The sequence below is a fragment of the Globicephala melas genome, chromosome 5 (genome assembly GCF_963455315.2).
Source record: "Globicephala melas chromosome 5, mGloMel1.2, whole genome shotgun sequence".
Taxonomy (NCBI): Eukaryota; Metazoa; Chordata; class Mammalia; order Artiodactyla; family Delphinidae; genus Globicephala; species Globicephala melas.
The window spans coordinates 214521-241149 of record NC_083318.1 but is presented as its reverse complement, the minus strand read 5'-3'; the positions used below and the strand labels follow the sequence as shown (position 1 = coordinate 241149).

The following is a 26629-nucleotide window of genomic DNA, read 5'->3' as shown; positions in this document are numbered from 1 at the left end:
AATACGTACTTAGCCGGTGCATTTTCATACTTGGTCTGTTTGTTATAAGGGCCAGATCTGTTTATGCCTCAAAAGGTTTTTGACTAAAAATGTTCCTCAAGAAGCAACTTTGTTATCATAGTACCCAACACACGTTAAAAAAAACAAACAAAAAGCCCCACAGGATTCATTGTCAAATGGTTTATATTTTCACATTCAAATAAAATCCAGAGACAATCAGGCTGCAACAAGAGTCTGACGGATACGTCAGCCTGCTGGTGGTTGAGACTGACAGGCCTCCCACGGCCACCTGCCACGTAAAGGCAAAACACACCAAATGATGGGGTGTTGCCTGCCACCTGGACGGAGGGGCTGCCTGCGCACCCTGCAGGGGCCTGTTACCTACAGGAGCACGGCTGCACTCCAGCGCAACTGGGAGTGGGCGCCGCGAGGTTACCGACCTAGCAAGAGGGCCCCATGCCCCGGGCCTGGCCACAGCTGCCGCAACGAGGACTGCTGGCCCCACTGGGGGTTTTATCCGTTAGAACCAAAAGTCAAAGGGAGACATTTATCCTCAGCCAGGCAGCAGGTGTGGCTGAGGCCCCTGGCTGTGCGTGCTGCGTGCTCCTTTCCTGCGGCCTCCAAAGCCTCTGTCTCACGGCAGGGGATGCAGGATCACACCTGTAACAGCGCTGCCGGTTAAAGCGGGACTTGCATGTTTCATGCAAATGGAGTCTCGCTGGAGAAGCAAATCTCCTGTGTGAGCTACAGGCGGGCGCAGCCTCCCCTCAGTCCCTCGCAGCCCCTCCTCCCAGGCTCAGGGGCTGGGGGGCAGGGGAGACCTGGGCCTGGCTGATCTCCTTCTCACTCTTTCCTGGAGTCATGGGCCCTGATGAAGCCTGCTTCCTGCCGTCCCTGCAGCCCACCCAGCGCCCCGGTGAACGTGGACATTTACACGTGGCTTCGGCACCCTGACATTCGTTAGGTGGAGTAAACGATTTACCAAAAATAAGTAAAATAGGTACAATTAGTTTCTTAAGACTAAATTTATCTTTCAAGTTTAATGGTCTGAAACCCACGAGAGCATAATTTTGGTCAACATATTCTCCCTTTTTTTCAGTTCTGGTTTCCTCAGATTTTCAAGATTGCTGTGAATTACTTAACCTTTAAAAATTAAAAGTTATGGATATAGTAAATTGTCTGCGATAGCTGATCGCATGTGTCAACCTGACGGGGCCCAGTGCCGAGATTAAAATTATTCTGGTGTGTGTGTGAGGGTGTCCCCGGAAGAGATGAGTCTTAGAACCTCCCGTGTGGGAGGGCATCACTCACCGCCCCCACCAAGGCCTGGACAGAACAAAAGGGAGGCAGAGGGCACCCTCACGAGAACTGTGTATGCACACGTGTCCCAACACGCCAAGAGAGGGCGCAACTCCAACCGGCGGCCCACCGCTCAGGGGAATCAGAGGTTTTCTTTCACACAGGTTCCCTGGCACACACAGCTACCAACCAAAGACAGTTCTCTCTCCATGCACACAGATGCGTGTGGGCTCCCAGAGTTCCCATCGAGCCTCTGGCGCCAACACTGGACCAGCTTCATGAAGTCAGTCACAAACGCCATGTGGGGCAGAGTCGTTAACCTGTGAGGGTCCAGGCTGGGGTGGGAGGGGAGGGCCCAGTGTGGCGTGTGTGCGCCCTCACCAATACCCACGGCACTCTTCGTTACACCGTATCACCCTAACAGGGCACCTATCTCACGCTCTTACAAACATCTTAGGTAACAAACGTCCAGCCTCAGAGAACTAGGTAGGTTTTCCTTTTGCTTTTATTACAAGCATATAATATCAATTGGCAAAACACTGAATACAAGCTTCACTATCATAAAATCAAAACAGTTAAGCAATATTCCAAAAAAGATTTTAGATAAAACCTAGCCACCAAGAGTACAAAAAATTACACACCAACACGAAGCATAAAAAATGTAAACTTCCAAACTAAACAGTCAAAAACATGTGTCTGCAGCGTCACCTCCACAATCCCCCAGAGCGCCCGATCTCCACGCGGGATGCCAGGGTCGGCAAGGGCTCTCGCCCCTGAACGCTGCATCATACGGGAAAAATGGTTTTCTTGCACCCAATGAAGCTGTTGAACTAGACATTTACGCTAATGCTACACACGTTCTAGGGGACACGTAAACGTCAGGCCCCCTTCAGATGCACCCACGGACACAGAGACCACGTGAGCTGGTGAGGGGCCCGGCGGTCCCCAGGAAGGGACAGAATCTCAGTGATGATTGTGGTGTCGCTTGAATTGTTTTCTAACCGACTTATCCCAACCTACGTAGTTTGTTTAAATACCAAGGCAGAGAAACACATTGGTTTATCAGGCTAAGGTCACATGTGATGTGCTGGAGTGTAAATGATTTCCTGAGGAAACAGAGAAACTGAACTTCTTGTGATCTATCTGCACTAAATGTGTCTTCAATGTTTTGAGAGCACATCAAATATTCACGTGCAAGGTAGAAATCAGCTGGCTTGTTCCTATGATATTCAATCCAATGACACACTTCAAAATCACTGTAAAATCCATCCTGCGGGCTTTGAAGAAAAAACAAACGAATTTCTAAAGACCTCAAATGCCACGAGGAGGCATCAAGGCCGCACGCGCCGGCGGGCTCAGGAGCCTGGGAAACTAGCACCGTCACATCTGTGGTCGACACGGGGGCGCGTCCTGGGCCACCAGCGCGCGGGGTCTGAGGCACGAGGCCAGCCTAGGCCACACGTCAACTTGCGGCCGCTGGCCGGTCACTCACTCTTACCGATGGCCGAGCCCCTTGCACAGGCCCACGCACATTCCCAGCAACAGTGTTTTCATGAGAACGACGACGGAAAAGGAAAACCAAAGGGCTGGACGTACACGTTCTGAGAGTCCGCCTACACTGCCTCCATTCAGTGGAGCAGATGCCACGGACGCTCCACGGACGCGTGACGCCGCCCGCTGGAGCCTATCGCGCAGAAGCACCAAGCGCTTCTCATCCGGGTAACACAAAGCACACGAGTCGGAAGCTACTCAAAGCAAAAGGAAGAAGCTTGCAGAACGCCTCCCAATTTCATCTTATATGCCTGTAAATAAAGCTGGACCACTGAAACCAAACAACTGGATGGGAAAATATGACAGAAGGCTTAAAATAGAATAAATAATTTTATAAAGTTAAGTTTTCTTCTTTTTAACCCCCCAAATCTTAAATTCAATATTATATATTCTATCTGAATCTTCTATTTTCATGACACCTGTACCTAGTGAGACCCTGTGCTGCTGACGAGCCCACGCTGCTGACGAGGGTGCCGTTCGGTAACTGACAGCGTTTGTTTTACCAGCATGAAGAGTTGTGAAAACTACTTCACAGTAACTCCATCTGTTAAAAACAAAAAACAAACTTAATAGGATCCAATCACTAACTGATCCTGGCTTTTATGCTGGAAAAGATAAAATTCTGCCGTTGATGTTAAACGGACACGAGAGAAAAGTGAAAGTTTCCCTCTGACGGCGAGGCCCCCAGCTCCGTCCCCGTAAGGCTGCGGTCAGACCGGAGGTGGCGGGAACAGGGATCTCCTGCAGTGAAGACGGTCTGCACGAGGACATCTTAGGAAAATGGGTACTTCTGCTGCTGAGGTTTCATCAGGGTAACACGGACACAAACGCGGGATCAGCAGGTGGCCAGGGCCCAGTGGGGATGGTGACGCCAGCTCTGACTCATCTCCACCTCTCTGTGTATTAAGTACGTCGACTTAGCACCATAGCAAATGCAAGTGATTGCAAAGATAGCTGCAAAGTTACAAATATATACTATGAGATTATACAGCCAGGTTCATTTTAATCTGACCTGTGAATTAATTTTATTTGAATTTGGACGCTCACACTGTTTAATCCTTCCTTCCCTTCATCACACAGGAAAATACCTAAATTCTAGCGGCACACTTCAACTGCACTGAGAACACGCGGCTTTACAGAATGCTTCAGCAGAAATGTGTATTTGAGGTAGACAGGTAATACTTAGCCACACACATCTACGCACTGAACCCTGGAACAGTGACCCTACCAAACGATCGGCATGAACAGCAGGCGCAGGGAACTGAACATTCAAACGGTCCCGGGAGTAACGGGCTTAAAGAGAGAGATGAACTCTGACCAATTCCTAAGAAAAACTTGCTTTTAGGTTTCTGAAAGGCCTTATATTAAAACCACTTGGACTGAGTTAATTTGTTTTTCCCATCACTAAGGGAGCTGCTTCTGACATCTGTAAGTATGAAACAGGAAGCAGAAAACAAACAAACAAACTTGAATGTCGATGAGCCCAACCACCACTTCCAAAGCAAGTTCGAGAAAAACTCTAGTCACCAAGGTGAAGTTCTTCATGGAAAACCCGGCTCTCAAGCCACCGTCAGGACCACCTACCAAGTGAGGCGGCCCCAGGACCCCAGCGCCCCGGTGATGCAGGAGGTGACAGAGGCGGAGGAGCCCAAAGGTCAGGCAGAAGCCACCGGACGCGGACAGGGACGGCCACGGAGCGGGGACCAGCTTACCACCCGGAGAAGGCCCGTCTCCTTGCTCCTGTCGTTACACATTCCAAGTTACTATCTTAAAGGAACAAAAATGGATGTGCTGGCAAAGAGTTTATTCTCCAATTCCACAAAAATATTAACATTTGGGAGGAGAAAGGGCTAACAGAGGGTGTGCTGCGTCTGCCCGCGCTGTAGGTCATTAAGTCACTGGAAAAGCCGCTTCAGCCGCACAGGGGCCCGCCCGCCCGCCCTCTGTGGCTCTAGCGTGCCCGCCAACAGCGGCCAGAGCGCGCCAGCTGCTCCACGAGAGCACGGGGACGTGCCCACCTCTGAAGGCGGGCGTGGTGGGACCCGGGGTCTGCACACGTGGGGCTTTGGTGGAGACACGCCCCCTGGGCACCAGCCCCGCCGCGGACGGGGGCGCCGTCTCGGGAAAGGCCCCCCGCCACCACCATCAATCTCTTCAGCAAAACAAAAATGGGAAAGAATAAGCGGGAAGTTAAACGACGGCACTGAACAACTTGTGCCCTATTTAAGAGAAACAATTTTTGAGAACAAGAATCGTTCTGCGAACTGTCGTCTTCCGGTCCGCCCTGCTGACCGGGCGGGGCAGCCGCGTCGGGGTCAGGGTGCAGCCCCCCAGCTGGGCTGCGGGCCCCCCGGAGTCAGGGCGGCCCTCGGCTTCACGTTCCCTGACGTGGAAAATGAAATACCATGGTTAACTCACGATACTCATGGAAGCCTCTTTTGGTATGCTTTTAAATTAAATTTTTATATATCTTCTAAGTCTTCAGGAAGCTAAAGGCCACATAAATATCGTCATTCACGTGAAAAGACATTTTGTCAATAACTTAGGAAGGATTCAGTAAACGTACAAGTATTTTGGGGGCTTATCGTGAAACCTAATTCATAAACTGAACGGAAGTGACCGAGATTTTCAAGACCTGGAAAGCAAGCAAAGGTCACGGGTCGGCGAAGGCCGTCGCCACACCCTCCCGCTGGGGCAGAGGCGCCCCGGCCGCGAGGCGAGGCGAGGCGAGGCGAGGCGCGTCCGTAACCCTGTGCCGCAGCGCCTCGTGAGTGTGATTCTCATACAAAAGTGATAAATATTCTCTGTTCGGGACCCAGTCCAAACGGTGCCCAGGGCAGCATCCTACGCGGTGGCGGCCCCGCCTGGCTGCGTACTCGCGGGGCGCCCGGCGGCTGAGTCTCTGCTGTGCCGCGGCTCACAGCAGGTCCATCTTGGGTCTGTAGTGCAGCAGGAGCGGTGCTTTCTGCAAGACAAGGGGGCGAGGGAACGGCACCGGTGACCCCAAGGGGACAGGCTGGCGATGGTCCCACACTCGTCAGCTCCGAGGGTGGGTCCCACGCCCGGTCCCCACACCTGCTCCTGCCTTTTCTCTCTGTGCCCCACTCGCCCTCAGACCTCGGCTCCAGCTGGGGGTGTCGGCCAGGCTGTCTCTACCCTGCTCCCAGGCAGCCCCCGAAGATGGGGTCCCACTCATCTGCCTCCTGTTCCAGAGAGAGGCGCTGCGGCTCGAGGGGACGTGTCCTCTGACTGCAGCGGCCACTCCCTCCCAGGACGCCGGTCACCTCAACCAGGAGGGGTGGGGCGAGTCAGGGCCTGGAGACCACGCCTTCCCCGACCACACAACTCTGAGGCCGATGCAGCTTCAGAACGGCCGCATTCCTGACAACCCCGTGCCTGGTCTGCTCGTTATGCCTAAACTCCAGGAAACAGATGTGCCCACAAAGCAGCTGCTGTCCTGAGCAGACCCTGAAAATCACACACAACGCGTCACGCCAAAGTCTCACCTTGAATCTCCACCTCGTGACGACGACGAATTTGAGCGTGTGGTCCTTGCCAAGGATCTCCTCGTTGCATAAAATGTCCAGCTGACGGGAGAACAAGACCTCGGTCAGCGGGGCCAAGGGCTCGGCGCTCAGGACACATGGTCTCTGGGGCCGCAGCGGTCACGCCAGTCGCTGAAGGGCCACCTGCCCTCCTTCTGGGGCAGCACAGGTGTGAAGCGGCGCCTGGAAGGCCCAACCCCCCCAGCGGGCCCAGAGCACCGGGGGGCCTCCGTCCGCACACAACAAGGCAGCGCCCCCGTCACGGGGCTCTGGCGCCCAGACTGCCTTCACTAGAGAGCACGCTGTCCCCCGACATCAGTCCCCTCTTGGCCAGGTTTGTCCCCTTCACCTCAGTGGAAGAAGGTAATGGGCTCCACAGACAGCTTCTCCCTTTTTAGTTTTAAAAGACTTTTTAGAGCGGTTTTAGGTTTGCGCAAAATTTCACAGAAGGTAGAGTTCTCGTGTATCTCCTGCCCCCACCTCACAGCCTCCGATGAAAACGTTCAACAGCCCCGATGAAAACGTTCGTTACAACCGATGACCGCCCTCACCACCCGCAGCCTGTGGTTCACATGAGGGTTCACGCTCCGTGTTGTGCCTTCTGGGGGTCTGGACAAACGTATGACGACGTGTGTCCTCCATGACAGCGTCACACGGAGTCGTTTCCCTGCCTGTTTATCCCTCCCCGTCAGCCCCCAGCAACCAGTGACCCTTTCACTGTCTCCACAGTTTTACCTTTTCCAGAATGTCATAGAACTGGAGCACACAGTGGGCAGCCTTCTAGGCTGGCTTCTTTCTCTCAGTCGTACGCACTGAAGGCTCCTCCGTGTCTTTTCATGGTTTGATAGCTCCTTTCTTTTTAGTGCTGAGTAATATTTGTCTGGATGGGCCACTGTTTACGTATCCATTCACTTTCTGAAGGACACCTTAGCTGTCTCCAAGTTTTGACAACTACGATTAAAGCTGCTATAAACATCTGCGTGCAGGTTTCTGTGTGGACATAAGTTTTCAGCTCCTCTGGGTAAGTACCAAGGGGCTTGACGGCTGAATCGTATGGTGAGAGTGGGTTTAGTTTTGTGAGAAACCACACAGCTGCCTTCGGAGCGGCTGCACCGTCCTGCGTTCCCAGCGGTGGGGATGAGGGTCCCTGCTGCTCAGCACCCAGCGTCGCCAGCGCTCTGGATTCCGGCCGCTCTGACAGGTGTGGAGTGGATCTTGCTGTTGTAATTTGCACTTCCCTGATGACAAATGCTGTTGACCCAGATGGTCTTTTATTTTTATATTTTCTAGTTTTTTTTGGCAGCACCGCATGGCTTGCAGGATCTTAGTTCCCGACCAGGGACTGAACCCGGGCCACCTCAGTGAAACTGCTGAGTCCTAACCACCAGACCGCCAGGGAAGCCCCCAGATGGTCTTCTAAACTTCTCTCTCAGGGCAAGGGAAGAAGGGTCCGGCACCTGTGACTCCTGTGGCTGCCATGGAAACACCATAACTTTGGGACGTGTAACTCCAGAAACGCAGCCTCAGAGTTCAGTCTGGGAGTCCACGGGCTCGCAACCTCTGGAGTCTCCAGGGTTCCCTGACCTGTGGCTGCATCCCTCCAACCTCTGCTTCCATCCTCAGGTGGCCCTTCCACTCTGTGTCTCAAAACTCTCTCTACTCTTTTCTCTGTGGGTATCAATAGTTCATTCCTTTATATTGTTAAAAAAATTGTGGTAAAATACACATAAAATTTACCATCTTAACCATTTTTAAGTGCACAGCTCAGTGGTATTAAATACATTCGTAACGTGCACCTGTCACCACATCCATCCACAGACTTTTCATCTTATTAAACTGTAACTCTGTCCCCATTATAACTTCCCATCCCCCTGTCCCCAGCCCCTGGAAACCCTGATTCTACCTTCTGTCTTTATGATTCTAGGGACCTTGTAGAGTGGAATCAGACAGTACCTGCCCCTTTGTGCCCAGCCCATTTCATTTGGCATCGTGTCCTCAAGGTTCACCCACGTTATAGCGGGTGTAGAATTTCCCTCCTGTCTGGGGCTGAATATTCATTGTATGGACGGACCACATTTTGTTCATGTATAACCTTTTGCCTACTGCCAATAATGCTGCTACGAACATGGGGGTACAAATATCTCCTTGGGATCCTGTTTTCAATTCTTTTGGGTATCTTTACCCAGAGGTGGAATTGTTGGTGTTCATGGTAGCTCTATGTTTAGTTTTTTGAGAAACCCCCGTACCGTTTTCCAGAGTGGCTGCACCATTTTGCATCCACCAGCAGTGCACAGGGTGACAACGTCTCCATTTCCTCACCAGCACTTGCGACGTATTTTTTACGGTAGCCATCCTACTGGGTATGGGCTGGGTCTCATTACAGTTCTGATTTGCATTTCCCCTATGATTAGTGATGTTGAGCATGTTTTTTTGTTTTTTTTTTTGCGGTTCGCGGGCCTCTCACTGCTGTGGCCTCTCCCGTTGCGGAGCACAGGCTCCGGATGCGCAGGCTCAGCGGCCATGGCTCACGGGCCCAGCCGCTCCACGGCATGTGGGATCTTCCCGGACGGGGGCACGAACCGTGTCCCCTGCATCGGCAGGCGGACTCTCAACCACTGCGCCACCAGGGAAGCCGAGCATGTTTTCATGTGCTTGTCAGCCACTCATATATCTTCTTTGGAGAAATGTCTACTCAAGTTGTTCGAGTTTGTGTTGAATTTTAGGAACTGTCTATATATTCTGGATAGTAATTCCTTGTCAGAAATATGACTTGCAAATACTTTCTTCCATTGTGTACAATTTTTTTTTTAAATTTCAAGGAAGTCCCAACTGTCTATTTTTCCTTTTGTTGCCTGTGCCCTTGGGTATTCTATCCAACCAATCACTGACAACTCCAACGTCATTAAGCTTTTGTCCTGTGTTTTCTTTTAAGAGTTTTATTGTTTTAGGTTTTACATTTATATCCCTGATACATTTTTTTAAAAAAATATTTATTTACTTATTTGGCTGCGCTGGGTCTTAGTTGAGGCATGTGGGATCTTCGCTGCGGCACGCAAGGATCTTTAGTTGTGGCATGTGAGATCTAGTTCCCTGACGAGGGATTGAACCTGGACCCCCTGCATTGGGAGCACGGAGTCTTAACCACTGGACCACCAGAGAAGTCCCTTGAATTAATTTTTGTATATCGTATTAGGTAAGGGTCAAACTCCATTATTTTGCATGTGGATATCCAGTTTTCTCAGCACCATTTGTTGAAAAGACTATTGAAGGGTCCTGGCACCCTTGTCAAAAGTCAGTTGACCACATATGTGAGGGTTTACTTTTGAGCTCTCTATTCTGCTCCATTAGTCTGTCTGTCTTTATACCAACACCACAGTTTTGATTCGTGTTATCTTTAGAGTAAGTTCAAGTCCTCCAGTCTGGCTCTTTTTCAAGACTGTTTTGGCTATTTGGGTCCCTTGAGAGTCCATAAAAAAGTTAGGATGGATTTCTTTTTTTTTTCCCGCAAGAAACATCTTTGGGATTTTGATAGGAATTGCACTGAATCTGTAGATTACTTGGGTAATACTGACATTTTAACAATATTAAGTCTTCCAATCCATGAATGTGGGATGTGTTTCCACGTGCTTGTCTTTCTTTCAGCAATTTTCGTAACTTTCATTGTACAAGTCTTTCACCTCCTTGGTTAATTCCTAAGTATTTTATTCTTTATGATGCTACTATAAATGAAATGAGTTCTGTAATTTCCTTTTCAGATTGTTCATTGCTCATGTACAAAAATGCATCTGATTTTTTTAACATCTTTATTGGAGTACAATTGCTTTACAATGGTGTGTTAGTTTCTGCTTTATAACAAAGTGAATCAGCTATGCATATACATACATCCCCATATCTCCTCCCTCTTGTGTCTCCCTCCCACCCTCCCTACCCCACCCCCAGGTGGTCACAGAGCACCGAGCTGATCTCCCTGTGCTATGCGGCTGCTTCCCACTAGCTATCTATTCTACATTTGGTAGTGTATATACATCCATGCCACTCTCTCACTTTGTGCCAGCTTAACCCTTCCCCCTCCCCGTGTCCTCCAGTCCATTCTCTACGTCTGTGTCTTTATTCCTGTCCGGCCCTTAGGTTCATCAGAACCATTTTTTCCCTAAGATTCCATATATATGTGTTAGCATATGGTATTTGTTTTTCTCTTTCTGATTTACTTCACTCTGTATGACAGACTCTAGGTCCATCCACCTCACTGCAAATAACTCAATTTCGTTTCTTTTTATGGCTGAGTAATATTCCATTGTATATATGTGCCAATCATCTTTATCCATTCATCTGTTGATGGACCCTTAGGTTGCTTCCATGTCCTGGCTATCGTAAACAGCGCTGCAATGAACATTGGGGTGCATGTCTCTTTTTGAATTATGGTTTTCTCAGGGTATATGCCCAGTAGGGGGACTGCTGGGTCATATGGTAGTTCTATTTTTAGTTTTATAAGGAACCTCCATACTGTTCTCCGTAGTGGTTGTATCAATTTACATTCCCATCAACAGCGCAGGAGGATTCCCTTTTCTCCACACCCTCTCCAGCATTTATTGTTTCTAGATTTTTTGATGATGGCCATTCTGACCGGTGAGAGGTGATACCTCATTGTAGTTTTGATTTGCATTTCTCTAATGATTAATGATGTTGAGCATTCTTTCATGTGTTTGTTGGCAGTCTGTATATCTTCTCTGGAGAAATATCTATTTAGGTCTTCTGCCCATTTCTGGATTGGGTTGTTTGTTTTTTTGATACTGAGCTAATGCATATGATTTTTCCGTTGACTTTCTATTCTGCTACCTTGCTGAATTAATTTATTAGTTCTGACAGGTTCTTTTTCATGTCTGTGTGTGTGGAATTTTTAGGGTTTTCTACATATAAAATCATATCATCTGCAAACAGAGATAATGTTTTAAATTCTTCTTTTCCAATTCGGATGTGTTTTATTTCTTTTTCTTGTCTAATTTTTCTGGCTAGGATTCCCAGTATTATGTTGACTAGAAAGGGTAAAAGTGGACCTCCCTGGCTTGTTCCTTATCTTAGAGAAAAAGCTTTTACTTTTTCACCACTGAGTGTGATATTCAGAACGGTTTTTTCATGTATGGATTTTATTTTACTTTCATATATGGCTACTCTTTCTAGTTTGTTCAGTGTGTTTATCATGAAAGGGTATTCAATTTTGTCAAATGCTTTTTCTGCATCAACTGAGATGATCGTGTGGTTTTTCCTGCGCTCTGTTGATGTGGCATAATTATATTAATCAATTTTCATATGCTGAACCATCCTTGCACTCCAGAAATAAGTCCCGCCTGCGCATGGTGTGTAAAACCTTTTAACATATACTGAATTCTGTTTGTTAGCATTTTGTTGGGATATTTGCATCAATGTGCATATGGGATATTGGTCTGTAGTTTTCTTTTCTTGTAGTGTCTTTATTTGGCTTTGTCATCAGGGTTATGCTGGCCTCATGAAATGAGTTGGGAAGCACTCCCTCCTCTTCGACCTTTTGGAAAAGTTTGAGAAGGACGGGTATTAATTCTTTAAATGTTTGGTAGAATTCAGTGAAGCTGTCAGGTCCAGGGCTTTTCTTTGTTAGGAGATTTTGATTAGTGATTCAATCTCCTTATGAGCTATAGGTCTATTCAGATTTTCCACGTCTTTGTGACTTAGTCTTGATAGCTTTGTGTTTCTAGGAATTTGTCCATTTCGTTTGGTCATCCAATTTGTTGGCATACAATTGTGCATAGTGATCTCTTACAACCTATTTCTGAAGAATCAGTAGTGATGTCCCTACTTCCATTTCAGATTACAGAATTTGAGTCTTCTCTTAGCTCATCCAGCTACAAGTCTGTCAACATTGCTGACCTTTCTGAAGAACCATTGATTTTCTCTATCGTTTTCCTGTTCCCTATTTTGTCTATTTCTGCTCTAATCTTTACTATTCTCTTCCTTCCGCTAGCTTTGGGTTTAGCTTACCCTTCTTTTTCTAGTTCCTTAAGTTGTAAATTTAGGTTGTTGATTTGAGATCTGCCTTGTCTTTAAGGTAAGTGTTTATAGCTATGAATCTCCCCTTAGCACTGCTTTCACTGTATCCCGTTAGTTTTGGGACGTGGTGTTTTTGTTCTCATTCTTCTCTAAGTATTTTCTAACCTTTGATCCGTTGGCTGTTTAAAGCTGCGTTGTTTCATTTCCACAATTCTGTGCATTTTCCAGTTTTCCCTTGGTTATTGATTTCTAACTTCATGCCACTGTGGTCTGAGAAGATACTTTGTATAATTAAATCTATTGAGACAATTTGTGTCTGCCTTCTCTCATAAGGACACTTGTTATTGAATGTAGGGCCCACCTGGATAATACACGATGGTCTCTTCATCCCAAGACTCTTTACATGTCTGCAGAAATCTTTTTTTTCAAATAAAGTCATATTCACGCGTTCTGGGGGTTAGAAGTAGACATATCTTTTGGCTGTGTCACCACATAACATACTACAGTCTGCCTTCTGACCCAGCAAAATCCACATCCATCCCACGTGCAAAACACACTCACCGAACCCCAACATCTCCAAGGGACCCAATCTACTCCAGCATCAACTCCAAATCCCCAAATCTCATCTACACACCATCAGCTCCAAGTCCCAGATCTTATCTTCTAAATCACAGGAGTCAGGTATAGGTGAGACTCTGGGTACGATGCCTCCTGGGGCAAATGCCTTTCCAGCTGTGGACCTGCGAAGCTAGAAAACACATTATCTGCTTTCCAAATACAAGGCTGGGGCAGGATAGATATTCCTAGTCCAAAAGGGAGACACATTAGAAGGCGTAAGGGATCACTGGTCTCAATAAAGTTTGAAATCCAGCAGGGAAAATTCCATGAGGTTTCAAGACCTGAGAGCAGCTCACTGTGGGTCAAGGTTCTGCTCTCTGGGCCCTGATGGCCTCACCCTCTGGGCCCCGGGCTCTGCCTTGGAGCCGTTCCTCCTGCTCTCTGGGCCCTGATGGCCTCACCCTCTGGGCCCCGGGCTCTGCCTTGGAGCCGTTCCTCCTTTTCCTTTAGCGGTAGCTCACCTTGGCAGCTCCACCAGCCTACTCCCCGCGCGCAGAATTTTGGAAGTCTGATAGCCTCTCATTTCTTCCTGTCTCTGTCCCCTTCAGTACGAGTTGGTGGTGCTTCTGCTGACAGCACGTTCTTAGAAACCTTGTGCGTCTCCCATGTGTGTCAGAGGTCCAGGCTCTGCAGATCTTTCCTGGATAACTCCTCTCTGTTCCGCCATGAGATGCTGAGCCGCCGTGAGTCAAACAACTAATCCCTTCAGCAAAAGGCTGAACAGCTGCACACTTGGCCTTCTCTCCAGAGCATGTTTTTCTAACGGTCAAACTCCTAATATTACCGTCTTTTTGCAATCTGGATAGGCTGTGACTTTTCAAAATCATCAAGTGCTGGTTCCTTTTCGTTGAGCAGTTCCTTCCTGAATTCATCTCTGACATTTTATTACAGGCAGCAAGAAGAAACCAGACCACGTCTTCAGCACTTTGCTTGAAAATGTCCTCAGCTAAATATCCGTGTTCACCACTTCCAAGTTCTGTTTTCCACACACCGCAGAACACAACTCAGCCAGTTTTCTGCCACTGTGTAGCTAGAATCACTCTTCTCCCCCATTTCCAATACTATGCTCCCTTTTCCCTTCTGAGCTCTCACCAGTAGCATCTTTAATACTCCTATTTCCACCAACACTCTGTTTGTGCAACACGCACCTTCAAAGGTGACGGGCGCTTTCTCCACCACGCTCCGTGCTTCCCTCTCGGCCGTCCCCAGAGTCACCTTTAATGGACACGTTCATATCGACAGTCTCTTCAAGGCAATTCGGGTTTTTAAAAATCGTGTTTCTCAAAATTCTTCCAACCTGTACCTCTTACCCAAATCCGAAGGCACCGCCACATTTTTAGGTATTTGTTACAGCAGCACTCCACTTCCTGGTACTGAGATCTGTTTTGGTTTCCCACGGCAGGTATGACAACGTACCACAAACCTGGTGGCTTAGAACGACAGGTACTCATTTTCTCACAGACGTGGAGGCCAGAAGTTCAAAATCAAGGTGCCGGCCGGGCTGTGCTCAGTCTGGAGGCTCCAGGGGAAGATCCTTCCTGCCTCTTCCAGCTTCTGGGGGCTCCAGGCATCCACTGGCTTGTGGCCGCATCACCCCAGCCTCTCGTCTCTGTCCTCACACCATCTTCTCCTCTGTGCGTGTCTCGAATTTCCCTCTGCCTCACTTTTGTGAGGGCACATGTCACTGAATTTAGGGGCAGCCCAGATAATCCAGGATTATCTCATCTCAAGATCCTGAACTTCAGTATATCTGAAAACACCCTTTTTCTGGCAAAGACCACGCTTACAGGTTGCGGAGTTGGCTGTGGACACACGTCTTTGCAGGGCCACGTCCTACCCACTGTTCTCTACAGCCCACCTGAGAAGTCGGCCTCCGTTTTCCATCCTTACCGCACTACCCTGGCCTGTCTCTCCTGGGACTTCTGCCACAGACTCCCCTCAACCGGTCGCTCCTGCTTCCGTCTCGGAACCCCAGCAGCCCACCTGCCTCACAGCCTCAGGGCTGTTCTCACCACAAGCCCCCGGCTTAAGGCCCCCCAGTGCCTCCTCTTGACGCCTGCTGGTACACAGCCAGCTCCTGCTGACAGTTTATGTCTGAGCAGAAGTGAACGCCCTCGGGAGGGTTCCCCAACGACCCCTAAGCTGATGTGCTCTCACCCCCTCTGTGCACCGCCCTGCTCTGCACCACTAGGGGACACGTTTTACTTTATTCTCAGCATTTATCGGAACTGGGAAGTATCTTCTCTATCTACCCACCCGTCCTATCCATCCCCATCCACCCATCCATCCGTTTGCAAAACTGAAGAACAGAACTTCTCTTTGTGGTGAAAATATTTAACATATCCTGGGCTTCCCTAGTGGCGCAGTGGTTAAGAATCCGCCTGCCAATGCAGGAAACACGGGTTTGAGCCCTGGTCCGGGAAGATCCCACATGCCGCAGAGCAACTAAGCCCGTGCGCCACAACTACTGAAGCCCGCGCGCCTAGAGCCCGTGTTCCGCAACAAGAGAAGCCACCGCGGTGAGAAGCCCGCGCGCCGCAACGAAGACCCAACACAGCCAAAAATAAACAAATTAATTAATGAATTTAAAAAAAAAAAGAAAATATTTAACATATCTTGTTGCAGCCCCCTTGGCATTTCCTCTTCTCTCAACAGTGGCTTCCCGTGTTTGTGGGCTCTGGGCCTCCACTGTCTTCACCGCTATTTACTATCACACTATCTGGGGGTAGGCAAAACAAATGCAGATTTTTTTTTCTGATTGAAAATGTCCAAACAGGACCGTAAAAAGCAAACAAACCCGAAGAACTTCAGAAGCATCACTTTTACAAACCAGAAGTGACTGGTTATAGCTTCTATTTACCTCGTTGAAAGACGAGAGGTTGAGTTTTTTGGCAATGAACTTCTTTAGGTGCAGGACTGTGGCCTGGGCTGAGCAGCGGATCCACTTCCGTTTCAGGCCCCGCAGTTTGCTGCTGTTGCATTCCAGACAGATGCTCACCTGCAAGAGAAAGGACACAGCTGGGCAGGCTCATCAAGGGGGCCCTACCGGGCTACTCACTGGAGGCTTTCTTAGGTATCTACGGATTCCATTAAATCTAAGAACGCTGACTTTTTTGAAATCATAAATCTGTTTTGACCTAACACCGTAGAAAAAGAATTTCACTTTAATCGTTTTACACTGTCTTAAAAATCTGTTTACTATTTGCCATTTTGTGAAATAAAAATCTAACACTATTTATTCTGTCTTATTAGCATAGTACTTTAAAGTAAACCCGAGAATTATTTATTTATTGTGGCAGTATGTGCTGGCCTCAGAGTTAAACCGACAAAGACTGGAATCCTGTTCTAAAAGCTTCTGGCCGGTGGGACACACATGCATCTCCCCAGAGGCTGTGCTAAGTGCTCAGGAAAGACACAAGGAAAGACACGCCACACACACGGCAGGCACCACGGACCCTTCATCGAGGAAGGTCTCCAAAGGAGGTTGAAGGAGACAGCAAACTCACTAGAGAACAGCGTACTCTGAGCAAAGGCGCAAAGTCTGAAGCTCACAGCTCTATCCTGGAAGATCGCGTTCAGTGGGATTAGAGTACTCGGTGTGTGGCACGAACTTCAAGACGACAAACTAAGGAAAAGTGACTCTAGGATCAGGTGGTGCCTGGCAGACGCAGAAGGGAATGTGCTGAGGAGGGACAGCCCCGGCCACAGTTGAGAAAGTCCCACCTTAGATACCTCACCTCACCTCACTCACAGGCAAGTAATTCTCTCGCAACAGCCACAAAAAATGGCACAAGCAGACCCCCAAAGTTCAGGCAAAAGAATTAACAAAGGAATTAACTGAAATATGTATGTCTAAAACTACTAGAGGCATGAAAGTAGGAATTAAAAACATAACACACTAAGAATAAAGAACAGGCAGGTACAAAAGATAACCAAATGTAACTTCTAAAAATAAAAAACCTATTCACGTAAATTAAAAACTCAATGGATGGCCAAATCGCAGATTAGTCTCAGCTGAAGGCAGATCAATTTTCTGAAAGATCAATTTGAGCAAAGATATCAATTAAAATAAGAAAACAAAAGAAAGGTAAGAGACGTGCAGACAGATCGAAGAGTCTAACAAACACATCACAAGAGTTCCAGAGGAAAGAAGAGAAAATAAGGGAAAGGCAAAATTTGAGAAATAATGACTAAGGATCCCCCCAAACGATCAAAGACATAAGGCCTCAAATTCAGGAAGCAAAAGAACCCAAAACAAAGGAAGTAAGAGGAAACCTGCACCCAGACAGACATGGCGACCCCTCAACACAGGGGGCCAAGGCCCAGGGCAGCCACAGAGGTGGGCCCACAGGCAGGGCTGGCGCTCAGGCCACCGAGCCCAGACCCTCAGCCGACAAGAAGGAAGAGCGAAATTATCATTCAGGGTGGAAATGAATAAAGTCATCTGCGAACGAAAACAGAACGTAAGCAGGAGAAGATGTAGCTCAGGAAGAAAGAGCCTGAAGTGGATGGACTGGCTGGGGTTTAGGAGGCGCCCAGGCAGCAGGCAAGCTCTGGTGTTTAGGAGGGACAGAAAGAGACTCATGTTAATTCTGGACTTTTAAAAAATGCATTCATTTTAGAATTTCATTAGCACTAAAATAATAAAAATAGGACATACAGCCTGCTAGTCAGAGGCAAAAAAGAGATTAAATAAAATTTATTAATTCTACAGAAGGAACTCAAGGGAGGGGGCATAAAAAATACAAATGGAAAGCACAAACTAAAGCAGAAACAAACCCAACTTTACTAGCAATCGTGGTAAATGTAAAATAACTTGCCAGTTAAATAAATTTTGATTCAATTTTTAAAAAAACCCCAGCTCTCTGCTGTAGAAAGTGTCACATTTAAGAAAGATGTTAAAAAAACTGAAATACCAAATACCAGGCGAAAATAAAACAGACAGAGCTATGTCATTACATAAAACAGATTTCTTAATAAGAAGAAACTCCCTAAGGATGGGAAGCATTTCTGAAGCCGAATGCACCGAGCAGCAAACTTAAGTTGACAGAACGATGAGAAGGAGAAGTCTCCGGCGCAGTGGGGCTTTCAGAGTCTCTGTCAGCCGGCCGCAGGCACACGGGCCAGACGGGCGTCTGTGTCCAGGGCCAAAGCAACAGGCCCAAGACCCCGGCAGGAACCAGCCGCACACGGAACCCTCAACCCAGCACCGGTAGCCGCGTGGGCACGGGCAGGGCCGCCGGCTGCACTCCTGTACCCCAGCCGGAGAGGCCTCGTGCCCGTCAGAGGTGCTGACCAGGTAGAGAGGGCACAGGCTCCCCAACTACGGGCGTGTCACCCGACGAGGAGGCTCAGTTTGTGTGAACGCAGGGGTGACCACGGAGTATGACCTACGTGGAGGAACTCAGGACGGTAACACGTTTAAACCTTTCACACAGTGTTAACCTCTGGACTGTATGAATGTATTACCTATTTAAACGCACCAAGATAAAGCATGTTTGTAACTTTTTAACCGCTTCATTGTGGTATAATGCACATGTATCTGTTTTAAGTATACCACTCAGGAATTTTTAGTACATTTAAAGAGGTGGGCGGCCATCGCCACCATCCAGTCTGAGGTCGGTCCCGTCAGCCCATAAAGACTCTCGGAGCCTCGGTGGTCAACCCCGCCCCACCCCAGGCGGCCACCCCTCGGCCTGTGTCTGTGGACCGGCCTCTCCTGGACAGGCTATAGATGGGATCATACAAGACGCAGTCTTCCCATCGGACTTCTGTCGCACAGTAAAGCGGTGTGAGACTCAGGTGCACGGCAGCACCTTGCACCGCTGACCACTTCCCATTTGTCAACATCCCCGTCAACGCCTGTCAGCGGCTGCCTTTTGGATTGTAGCCATCCTGGTGAGTGTAAAATGCTACTTCATTATGGTTTTAATCGGCATTTCCCTAATGACTAAAGTTGCTGAACATCATTTCACGTGACTATTAACCATTTGTAATTCTTTGGTGAAACGTCTACTGAAACCTTTTGCCAATTTCTTAATTGGACTGTTTATCTTCTTATTGAGTTTAAGAGTTATATATTATAGATACAAGTCCTTTCCAGAAATGTGATTTGCCAGTATTTTCTCCCAGTCTGTGGCCTTTTAAAATTTTCTTAATAGAGTCCTTTGAAGAGCAGCAATTTTTTTTTTTTTTTTTGGCTGCACTGTCGTTAGGCCCCTGACCAGGGACTGAACATGGGCCCTCGGCAGTGAGAGAGCAGAGTCCGATCCGTCGGACCAGCAGAGAGGTCCCAAAGAGCAGCAGTTCTTTCATTTCTTTTCTCAAAGTGCTGCTTGCTTTATGTTTAATTTGTCTTAGTTTCTGGCCCCACCATGCGGCACGCAGGATGTTAGCTCCCCGATCAGGGATCAAACCCACACCCCCTGCAGTGGAAGTGTGGAGTCCTAACCACTGGACCGCCAGGCAAGTCCCACGAGCAGCAGTTCTTAATTTCATGAAGTCAGTTTATCAATTTTATTTCCTGAGTTGTGTTCTTGGTTTTGGATCTGAGAACTACAGGCCTAACCCAAGGCCCTAAACAGTTTCTCTCATGTTTTCCTATAAAGGTTTTCAACTTTTAGCTCTTATATATATATTTTAATCAATTTATTTATTTTATTTATTTCATCTTTGGCTGCACTGGGTCCTTGCTGCAGTGCACGGGCTTCTCATTGCGGCGGCTTCCCCTGTTGCAGAGCATGGGCTCCAGGCGCGCGGGCTTCAGCAGCCATGGCACGGGGCCTCAGCAGCTGTGGCTCGCAGGCTCTAGAGCGCAAGCTCAGTAGTCGTGGCGCACGGGCCCAGCTGCTCTGTGGCATCCGGGATTCTCCCGGACTAGGGCTCGAACCTGTGTGTCCTGCATTGGCAGGCAGATTTCTAACCACTGTGCCACCAGGGAAGCCCTAGCTCTTATATTTTGAACTAACTTTCGTATGTGGTGTGAGGCAAGGCACAAATGAACCTTTCTGCACGTGGATGTCCGTCCAACTGTCCCAGCACCACTCGAAGAAGACACTATCCTTTCCCCAGTGAAGGGCCGTGGCACCCGTGCTGAAAACCAAATGACCCTAAATCTAAGGGCTTATTTCTAGACTCCAGAATTGGTTCCATTGACTTAAAAGTCTACCTTAACACCTAAAACAAACGTCTTGATTACTGTAGCTTTTTAGTAAGATTTGATGTTCAAAATTTTCAATGCATACTTTAAAAAATAAGTAGTGGGTCAAAAAGAAATCACAATGAACATTTCAAAATATTTAGAACCAAACAGTATAATGGCAACTATATGAAAATTCAACTCAAGAAATTAAGAGAAAAGTACAAGAGGGAATGTAGGAAGAGCAGAAGGAAGGAGAGACTGGCAGAAAAGAAAGTGGTTCAGCCTCTGGCAACAACAACCAAGAAAGCGGGAGGCATGCTGTGACGCCAGGAAGAGAGACGGAGAGACAGGTGCACAGGTGGCAAGGCCCGAAGACAAGCAGAGAATTCTAGGGGCCGTTTCATGCCCCAAGCGTTGAAAACCTAAGTCCAAACAGAAAGTTTCCTAGAAAAAATATAACTGATCAAATGAACTAAAAAAGAAACAGAAGATTTGAGTAGGACTGAAATCATTAAGGAAATTTAATTTGTATTGATGGTTAAAAATCTTCCTACCCCTCTCCAAAAGAATTAACCAAGATCTGATGGCTTTATACAGGAAGTTTAACCAAAACAGTCAACAAAACTGATGCTCTTAATCTCACACAAACTCTCCTAGAAAATAAAAATGGGAAAAGAGAGCCTATCCCCAGCTCTGAGACTTACTACCTTGATACCAAAACTAAACAAATGCCTATGAAAAAGGTGTAGGCCAACTCCTGCAGAATGACTGAGAAAACGCCAAAAGACCCAACACACAGGCCCACGGACACAGAACGCGATCTGCATGTAAAGGAACCGAGAGAGCCACACCCCCCTCCCCGGGAGCTGGAGATGGAAAGGAAACGACCTTTCCATCCAGCGCGTGGAGGACGTGCCCGGGGAGGCTGGGGCCAGCACCCAGGAGTCCGTGAGGGCTGGAATAATCAGAGCATCAGACAGAAAACAGTGAAATCCTCACCCCACGGCGTGTGCTATGTACGTGACACGGGACACACTGCCGGTCCTACAGCTGTTCCGTGTCACACGGCACCTACAGGAAGCGGCTACGTGACGCACCTCAAAAAAACTCAGAAGTATAATTTTACCTGAGAAAAGGGAGCTGCACAAAGACACCTGTTCCCTGGGCTCTGTGGTTTGTGGCTACATCATACCACCCAGCTGGGATACCCGCTCAGTAAACAGTCTCTGGAGAGCCCAGCAAGTCCCGCGGCTGCTTTCTAACCCTTCCCGGGCTGAGCGCTTGACGCCCTGTGCCGCGCGCTGCCCACGCTCCGGGGCCCTTCCCCGCCTGGCAGGCCCTGCTCCGGGCCGGGCCCACCCTCTCCCCTTCTCCCACGCCCCACGCCTGGAGCCCCTGGTGCGTCCCCACCCCGTGGCTCCGAGCGCCCCGACCCCAGGGCGCCTCAGCCCCACAGGGCGGGGGTCCTCGCGGGCAGCGCGTGGCACGTCCTGGGGAATGGCAGGCCAGGTGCCGACCAACCGGGCGCCCCGCTCCCGGCGGCAGGACACCTGATTCCCAAGGGAGCCACGGTGCGGGCGGCAGGGACACTGCCAAACAGGCGGCTGAACAGACTCCCAAGCACAGACCCTTTGAGCCCCACCGTGGACGAAGCCACCGGAAGGACAGAGTGTCCTGCAAGGAACAGGCCCGGGACAGCCAGGAGCAGATAGGCCGCCAGGGTCCCGGTGCCGGAGAGGAGGCGGGGGGACGGCAGCAGGTGGGGGGGTCAACCCCACGCTCGAAACCGCCTGTGTAATCAACAGCAGCCCACCCCCGGCACAGGCTGAGGAGGAAGGAGCTGGCCCTGCCCGGTGGGCCTGCAGCTGCCCTGGAGGATGGAGGGGGCAGGCTCTCGGGAGGAGTGGCCTGGAACTAAAGTAACAACAGAACAACTTATTTGAAAAAGGGAAGAACAGCTGTGAAGGGGTCCGAAGTTGAAGCCCAGGGGCTCAGGGTCCCAGGAGGCAGCGTGGAGAGCAGGGTCCCCGAGTGGGAGGAGAAGGTGGGACACCAGACACAGGATGGTAGCAGAGACGGGCTCCCAAAGCCCTGACCTCCCCAGGACAGGGATCCTGCCAAGTTCCGAACGGGGGAAACGGCGCGCTCCTGAGGAAGGGGAACGTCTGAGGAGACGAACGTCCTGGTTACTGGAAGCCATCTGGTGAGAGCACGCGGCTCAGAGCAGTGACAGACCAGGTGCGCGGCGCTCAGCCTGGCACTGACTCTCGCCCCACAGGGATGCAGCGGGGCCCACCCCCCGGGCAGGCTGCTGGCTCTTGAAAGCAACCGCTCAAATAGACAAATCTTCGGCACGTTTGGGGTAAAAAAGAAAAGGGAAATATTAGTAACGATAAACACGAACGTTGGAGATTGAACACTGACGGAGCAGGGGTTAAGCGAGAGGGCCCACCCTGTGCCTGGAAGGGCCGGGCCGGCAGCTCCGACCCCAGATCCCGCGGGGCCTCCAAGTCCAACAAGAGGTAACTCATCAGAGCCCAGGAGAGGGGACACGCGGGCCCCAGAGGGGCGTCCTTCACCCCAATGTTTATTCTTCTCTCCATTCACGTGAAACGCATCTGAGCACACCCAGCATTCCACACAGACGCGCTTCTACTCCTGTGATGCTTGTGGAAATGTTTTAGCAACACAAGCATATAAACTGGAAAATTAAGGTTCCGTTATTCTGTTCTTATACCTAAACCACACTATTTAATTACGTCTTTAATAAATATAAGTGTACACATCCTCATGTTTTACTTATTAAATATATATGCACTGATTAGAATATGTATGTATATATAGAAAGGTGGATATAAGCAGACCTTGCTTTATTGTGCTTTGCAGATACTGTGTTTTTTATGAACTGAAGATTTGTGGCAGCCCTGTGTTGCCAGATGATGACCAAGTTTTAGCAATAAAATATCTTTTAATTAAGCAATGTACGTTGTTCTTTAGACATGACGAAACTACACACTAAACATACTACTGCACGGTGGAAACATAACTTTTATATGCACTGGGAAACCCCCAAAATTCACAACTTGTGTTATATAGCGGTCTGGCCCCGAACCGCAGTGTCTCCCGAGGTGTCCGTCTGCGTAAGTGTGTGTGGGTGGCTGTGCTACACGTATACCCTGACACAGCCAATGGCCCTAAGTTTTCGTGGCTATTCCCGAGCTTTTCCTCTCCCAGATGAGGCTCAGAAGCCACTGGTTAAATTCCTATTCATAATAAACGGTTAAAGTCACAACCACGGAGATTAATTTGGGGAGAACCCGACACCAACTTTCCATCCAGAAACATCCAACCATTCGGTTTTCTCTTACGTTCTCCCATAAGAAGAGCGTGTCTTTGTTTCAGCCTCACACACTTCTCGTTAGGCGGCCTCAGCCTTTTTATTAGTTATGTGAACAAGGCCGCCCACAGCGTCTGACTATGACACACTGGTCCCATCACCCGAACGAACAGTTTCCCTGCGCTGTCCGAGGTGCCACGTCACAAGACGTGTAATCTGAGAGCCACGGCGCGCCCGGCTCACGTTCTCCCGTCTCCTATTTGGGCTGGATCCCCCAACTCATGCTGAGTGACAGCTGAGAAGGGACATTTTCTTGCTCCGACACTCACGAGACACCTCTGTTCCATCATGAAGTGTGACGACTGCCGTAGCTGTCGAGTCAAGGTACCCTAATAAAAAGACCCACAGACGTGGATACGGGATTTTATCAAACTCTTTTGTAGCATCACTGTGATGACTTAGTTTTCCTTTTTTCATCTGATAATGTAGTAAGTGACATATGAATAGCGCCCTCAAGGTTACATTCTCACCTTACTTTGCATGGAAGATGCCTGCCCCACATTCTCCACAGGACAACCCGGGGTTGGGGTCGGGGGGAGCTGAAGATACCCACGGGGGGTGGAGGCTGAACTTTAAACTTTTTATACCTAAAATGTTCCACAGTGAGTATGCATTACTTTGGCAATTAAAAAAAGAAGGGAATGGGAATTCCCCGGTAGTCCAGTGGTTAGGATTTGGTGCTCTCCCTGCCAAAGGCCCCGGTTCGATCCCTGGCCTGGTCGGGGAACTAAGATCCCACAAGCCACGCGGCACGGCCAAAAAAAAGGAAAGAAAGGTAAGTAAAGGAAGGAATTGGAAGGAAAAACTAAGAAAGTTGCTGACGTTTTAACGTCTGTACTGCCTGTCGCCCTCGGCCTCCTTCTTTGTTAAACGAGAAGCGGCCCTGGGAGGGCGGGGGCCGAGGCAGCGCCCACCTGCTCGTCGCTCCTGTGGTAGTCGCCGTCCTCCTCCTGCTTCTCTTCTGCCGCTTCTTTGTTCGAACTGTCATCCGCTTTGGTTTCTCCTTTTAGCAAAAACAGAAAATACTGGGTCTTGAATCCAACGTGTTAAACCGTTGTTTTTTAACTCTACCGTACACTTGAACGCTATAAAAACCCACTGTATTAAGAGTTTGCACACGTGAGAGCTGAGGGAGCGCTGCTCTCCACGGTGCTTTACGTGCTGCGCCCTCGGGGCCAGTGGCACGTGTGCGGGCAGAGGCGCCCCACCAGCCCAGCACCACCGACGCCTCGCGCCTCAACTACGCCAGGCAGCGAGCCATCCCCGAACTCTCACTGTTCCGGCACGGCTTTAAATGTTAAGACCCCACCTAGGGAAAGGCGGGATTCCTGGCTCCCTAGCTGCCTCTTGGCCTCGCCTCCCCGGGGGCCCCGAGCTCGCACAGTCTGCAGCCCCCGCTTCCCAGGCCGACAGCCAAGCCTCTGCCTGCTGCTCACGATGTTAGAAAAGCACACGGCGGACTAAAGGGGTTTCGGAATCTGTGTGGTCCACGGCGTCAAAGATTCAAATAAGTTGTTATGATACGTACAGATTCTAAAGCACCATTAATTTTACGTCATAGCCAAAGTGGAGTTTGGCCATTCTGTGAGAAAACAGACAAAGCCGGGAGAAGAGCCCTGGGAGGCCCGCCGTCTGCATGCCCGTGCTCCCTCCACACCCCACCTCCAGGCACCTTCGGGTACCCCCTCAGGCTTCCTCTCACTGGCCCACCACGTAACCCCTCGGTCGGAGACGCCATTTCTCAGCACCACCTAAGTGACACTGACGCCTGCCCACACCTCTGTCAAGGACTTGTGTGGGGAGTGGAGGGACACAAGGGGCTCTTAGCAAAAGGTCTAGCAAATAAAACCCAGCTCACTCACCATTTCGATGGGAATCTAGGTGCTGTTTCGCAGAACAGGTCTCCCCCTTGATGTCTCCAGGCACTTCCAGGCCTAATTTGTGGTAGAATTCCCTCTGTTTTCTCATTTCCGCTATTAAAAATTAATATATAATCCTTAATCTTAAGTAGGCAATGGATCACATTAAAATTCTGCTCACAAATATCACATGAAGAAAACTGAAGGCTTGGATTAAAAGTCTGAAGGCTTCTACTCGTGAGAAGATAACAGCTTTGGACCGTGCCCCCTCAAATTTTGGAGCAGCTACCAGCTGTGGGCCGTGGGGCGCGTCCCGGGTCGGGGCCTGAGCCCCCCAAGTGGGGGCACGGCCGGTTCTCCGGATGCGCGTTCACAGCCCCGCGGGCCCCTCCCAGGCAGGGCTGCCGTCCCCACCGCCGCTGTGGCCGCCCCTAGGTGTGCCCGACGGGGGGAACCAGTACTCCCTGGCGTCTCTGGCTGGCGGTCACAGCTCGCTGAGTCCTGGAGGCACGGAGCCGCCCACCACAGGGGAAGGGTCCCTACTGAACGGGGACGACGGGCACCACGCGGCCTCCTGCCCTGGCCGTCGGTCTCCAACCACTGAGTGGGGACTGGGCCGGGCGGCGAGAGGACAGCTGGTCCAGGCTGGACCCTCGCACATTCCTGGGAAGGGCCGACTCCGTGACACAAGGTGGCTACTGATGTACAGTTCACATGCACGTAACGAAGCAACGGTCACCGCCCAGGGCCACACGGGAGGTAGCAAAGGAAATTTAAACCTAAGCTGCTCAAACCAATAACGTGTAAGTCACGCTGTGAAAAAGATTTATGTGCAGGTGACCAAGGAAAGCTCGGTGGTACCTCCCCCCTGCACGTCTGTCTCGCCTAAACACCACGAGCTCCGCAAGGGCCAGGAACATGCCTTGGTCGCTTCCTGGACCCACACAGACACTCCAAAATATCTGATTGTGCAGGAAAAACTAAAAGTGTGAGGCAGCGGACTCGGACGGAAAGAGGGAGGCCTCTCAGAACTGAACTGGTGAGCGCAGGCCAGCCCAGAGCCGGGGGCGTTGGAACCAAAGACGGCGAAACCACGAGTCTGTAAATCTGGGATCAGCTTGAAAGGAAACATTTCCCTTAAACAGTCACAGAAATGCCGGCAGAGGAATGAAGCCCTGAAACGCACTGCTGGTGGTGG

General features: G+C 49.5%; 1 protein-coding gene across 3 annotated transcripts in view; it reads right to left on the bottom strand.

The window, feature by feature from the left end:
- Positions 1 to 1786: 1786 nt before the first annotated feature.
- PCGF3 (polycomb group ring finger 3) overlaps positions 1787 to 26629 on the bottom strand; it is a 54749-nt gene continuing 29906 nt past the window's right edge. For all 3 annotated transcript variants that reach the window (XM_060298833.1, XM_060298832.1, XM_060298834.1), the window contains exons 7-11: positions 25435 to 25545; positions 24487 to 24575; positions 15895 to 16032; positions 6357 to 6437; positions 1787 to 5815 (exon numbers count right to left, since the gene is read on the bottom strand). In XM_060298833.1, the coding sequence (XP_060154816.1) occupies positions 5768 to 5815; positions 6357 to 6437; positions 15895 to 16032; positions 24487 to 24575; positions 25435 to 25545 (467 nt within the window). In that variant the 3' untranslated portion in view covers positions 1787 to 5767. The remainder of the gene's footprint in view (positions 5816 to 6356; positions 6438 to 15894; positions 16033 to 24486; positions 24576 to 25434; positions 25546 to 26629) is intronic.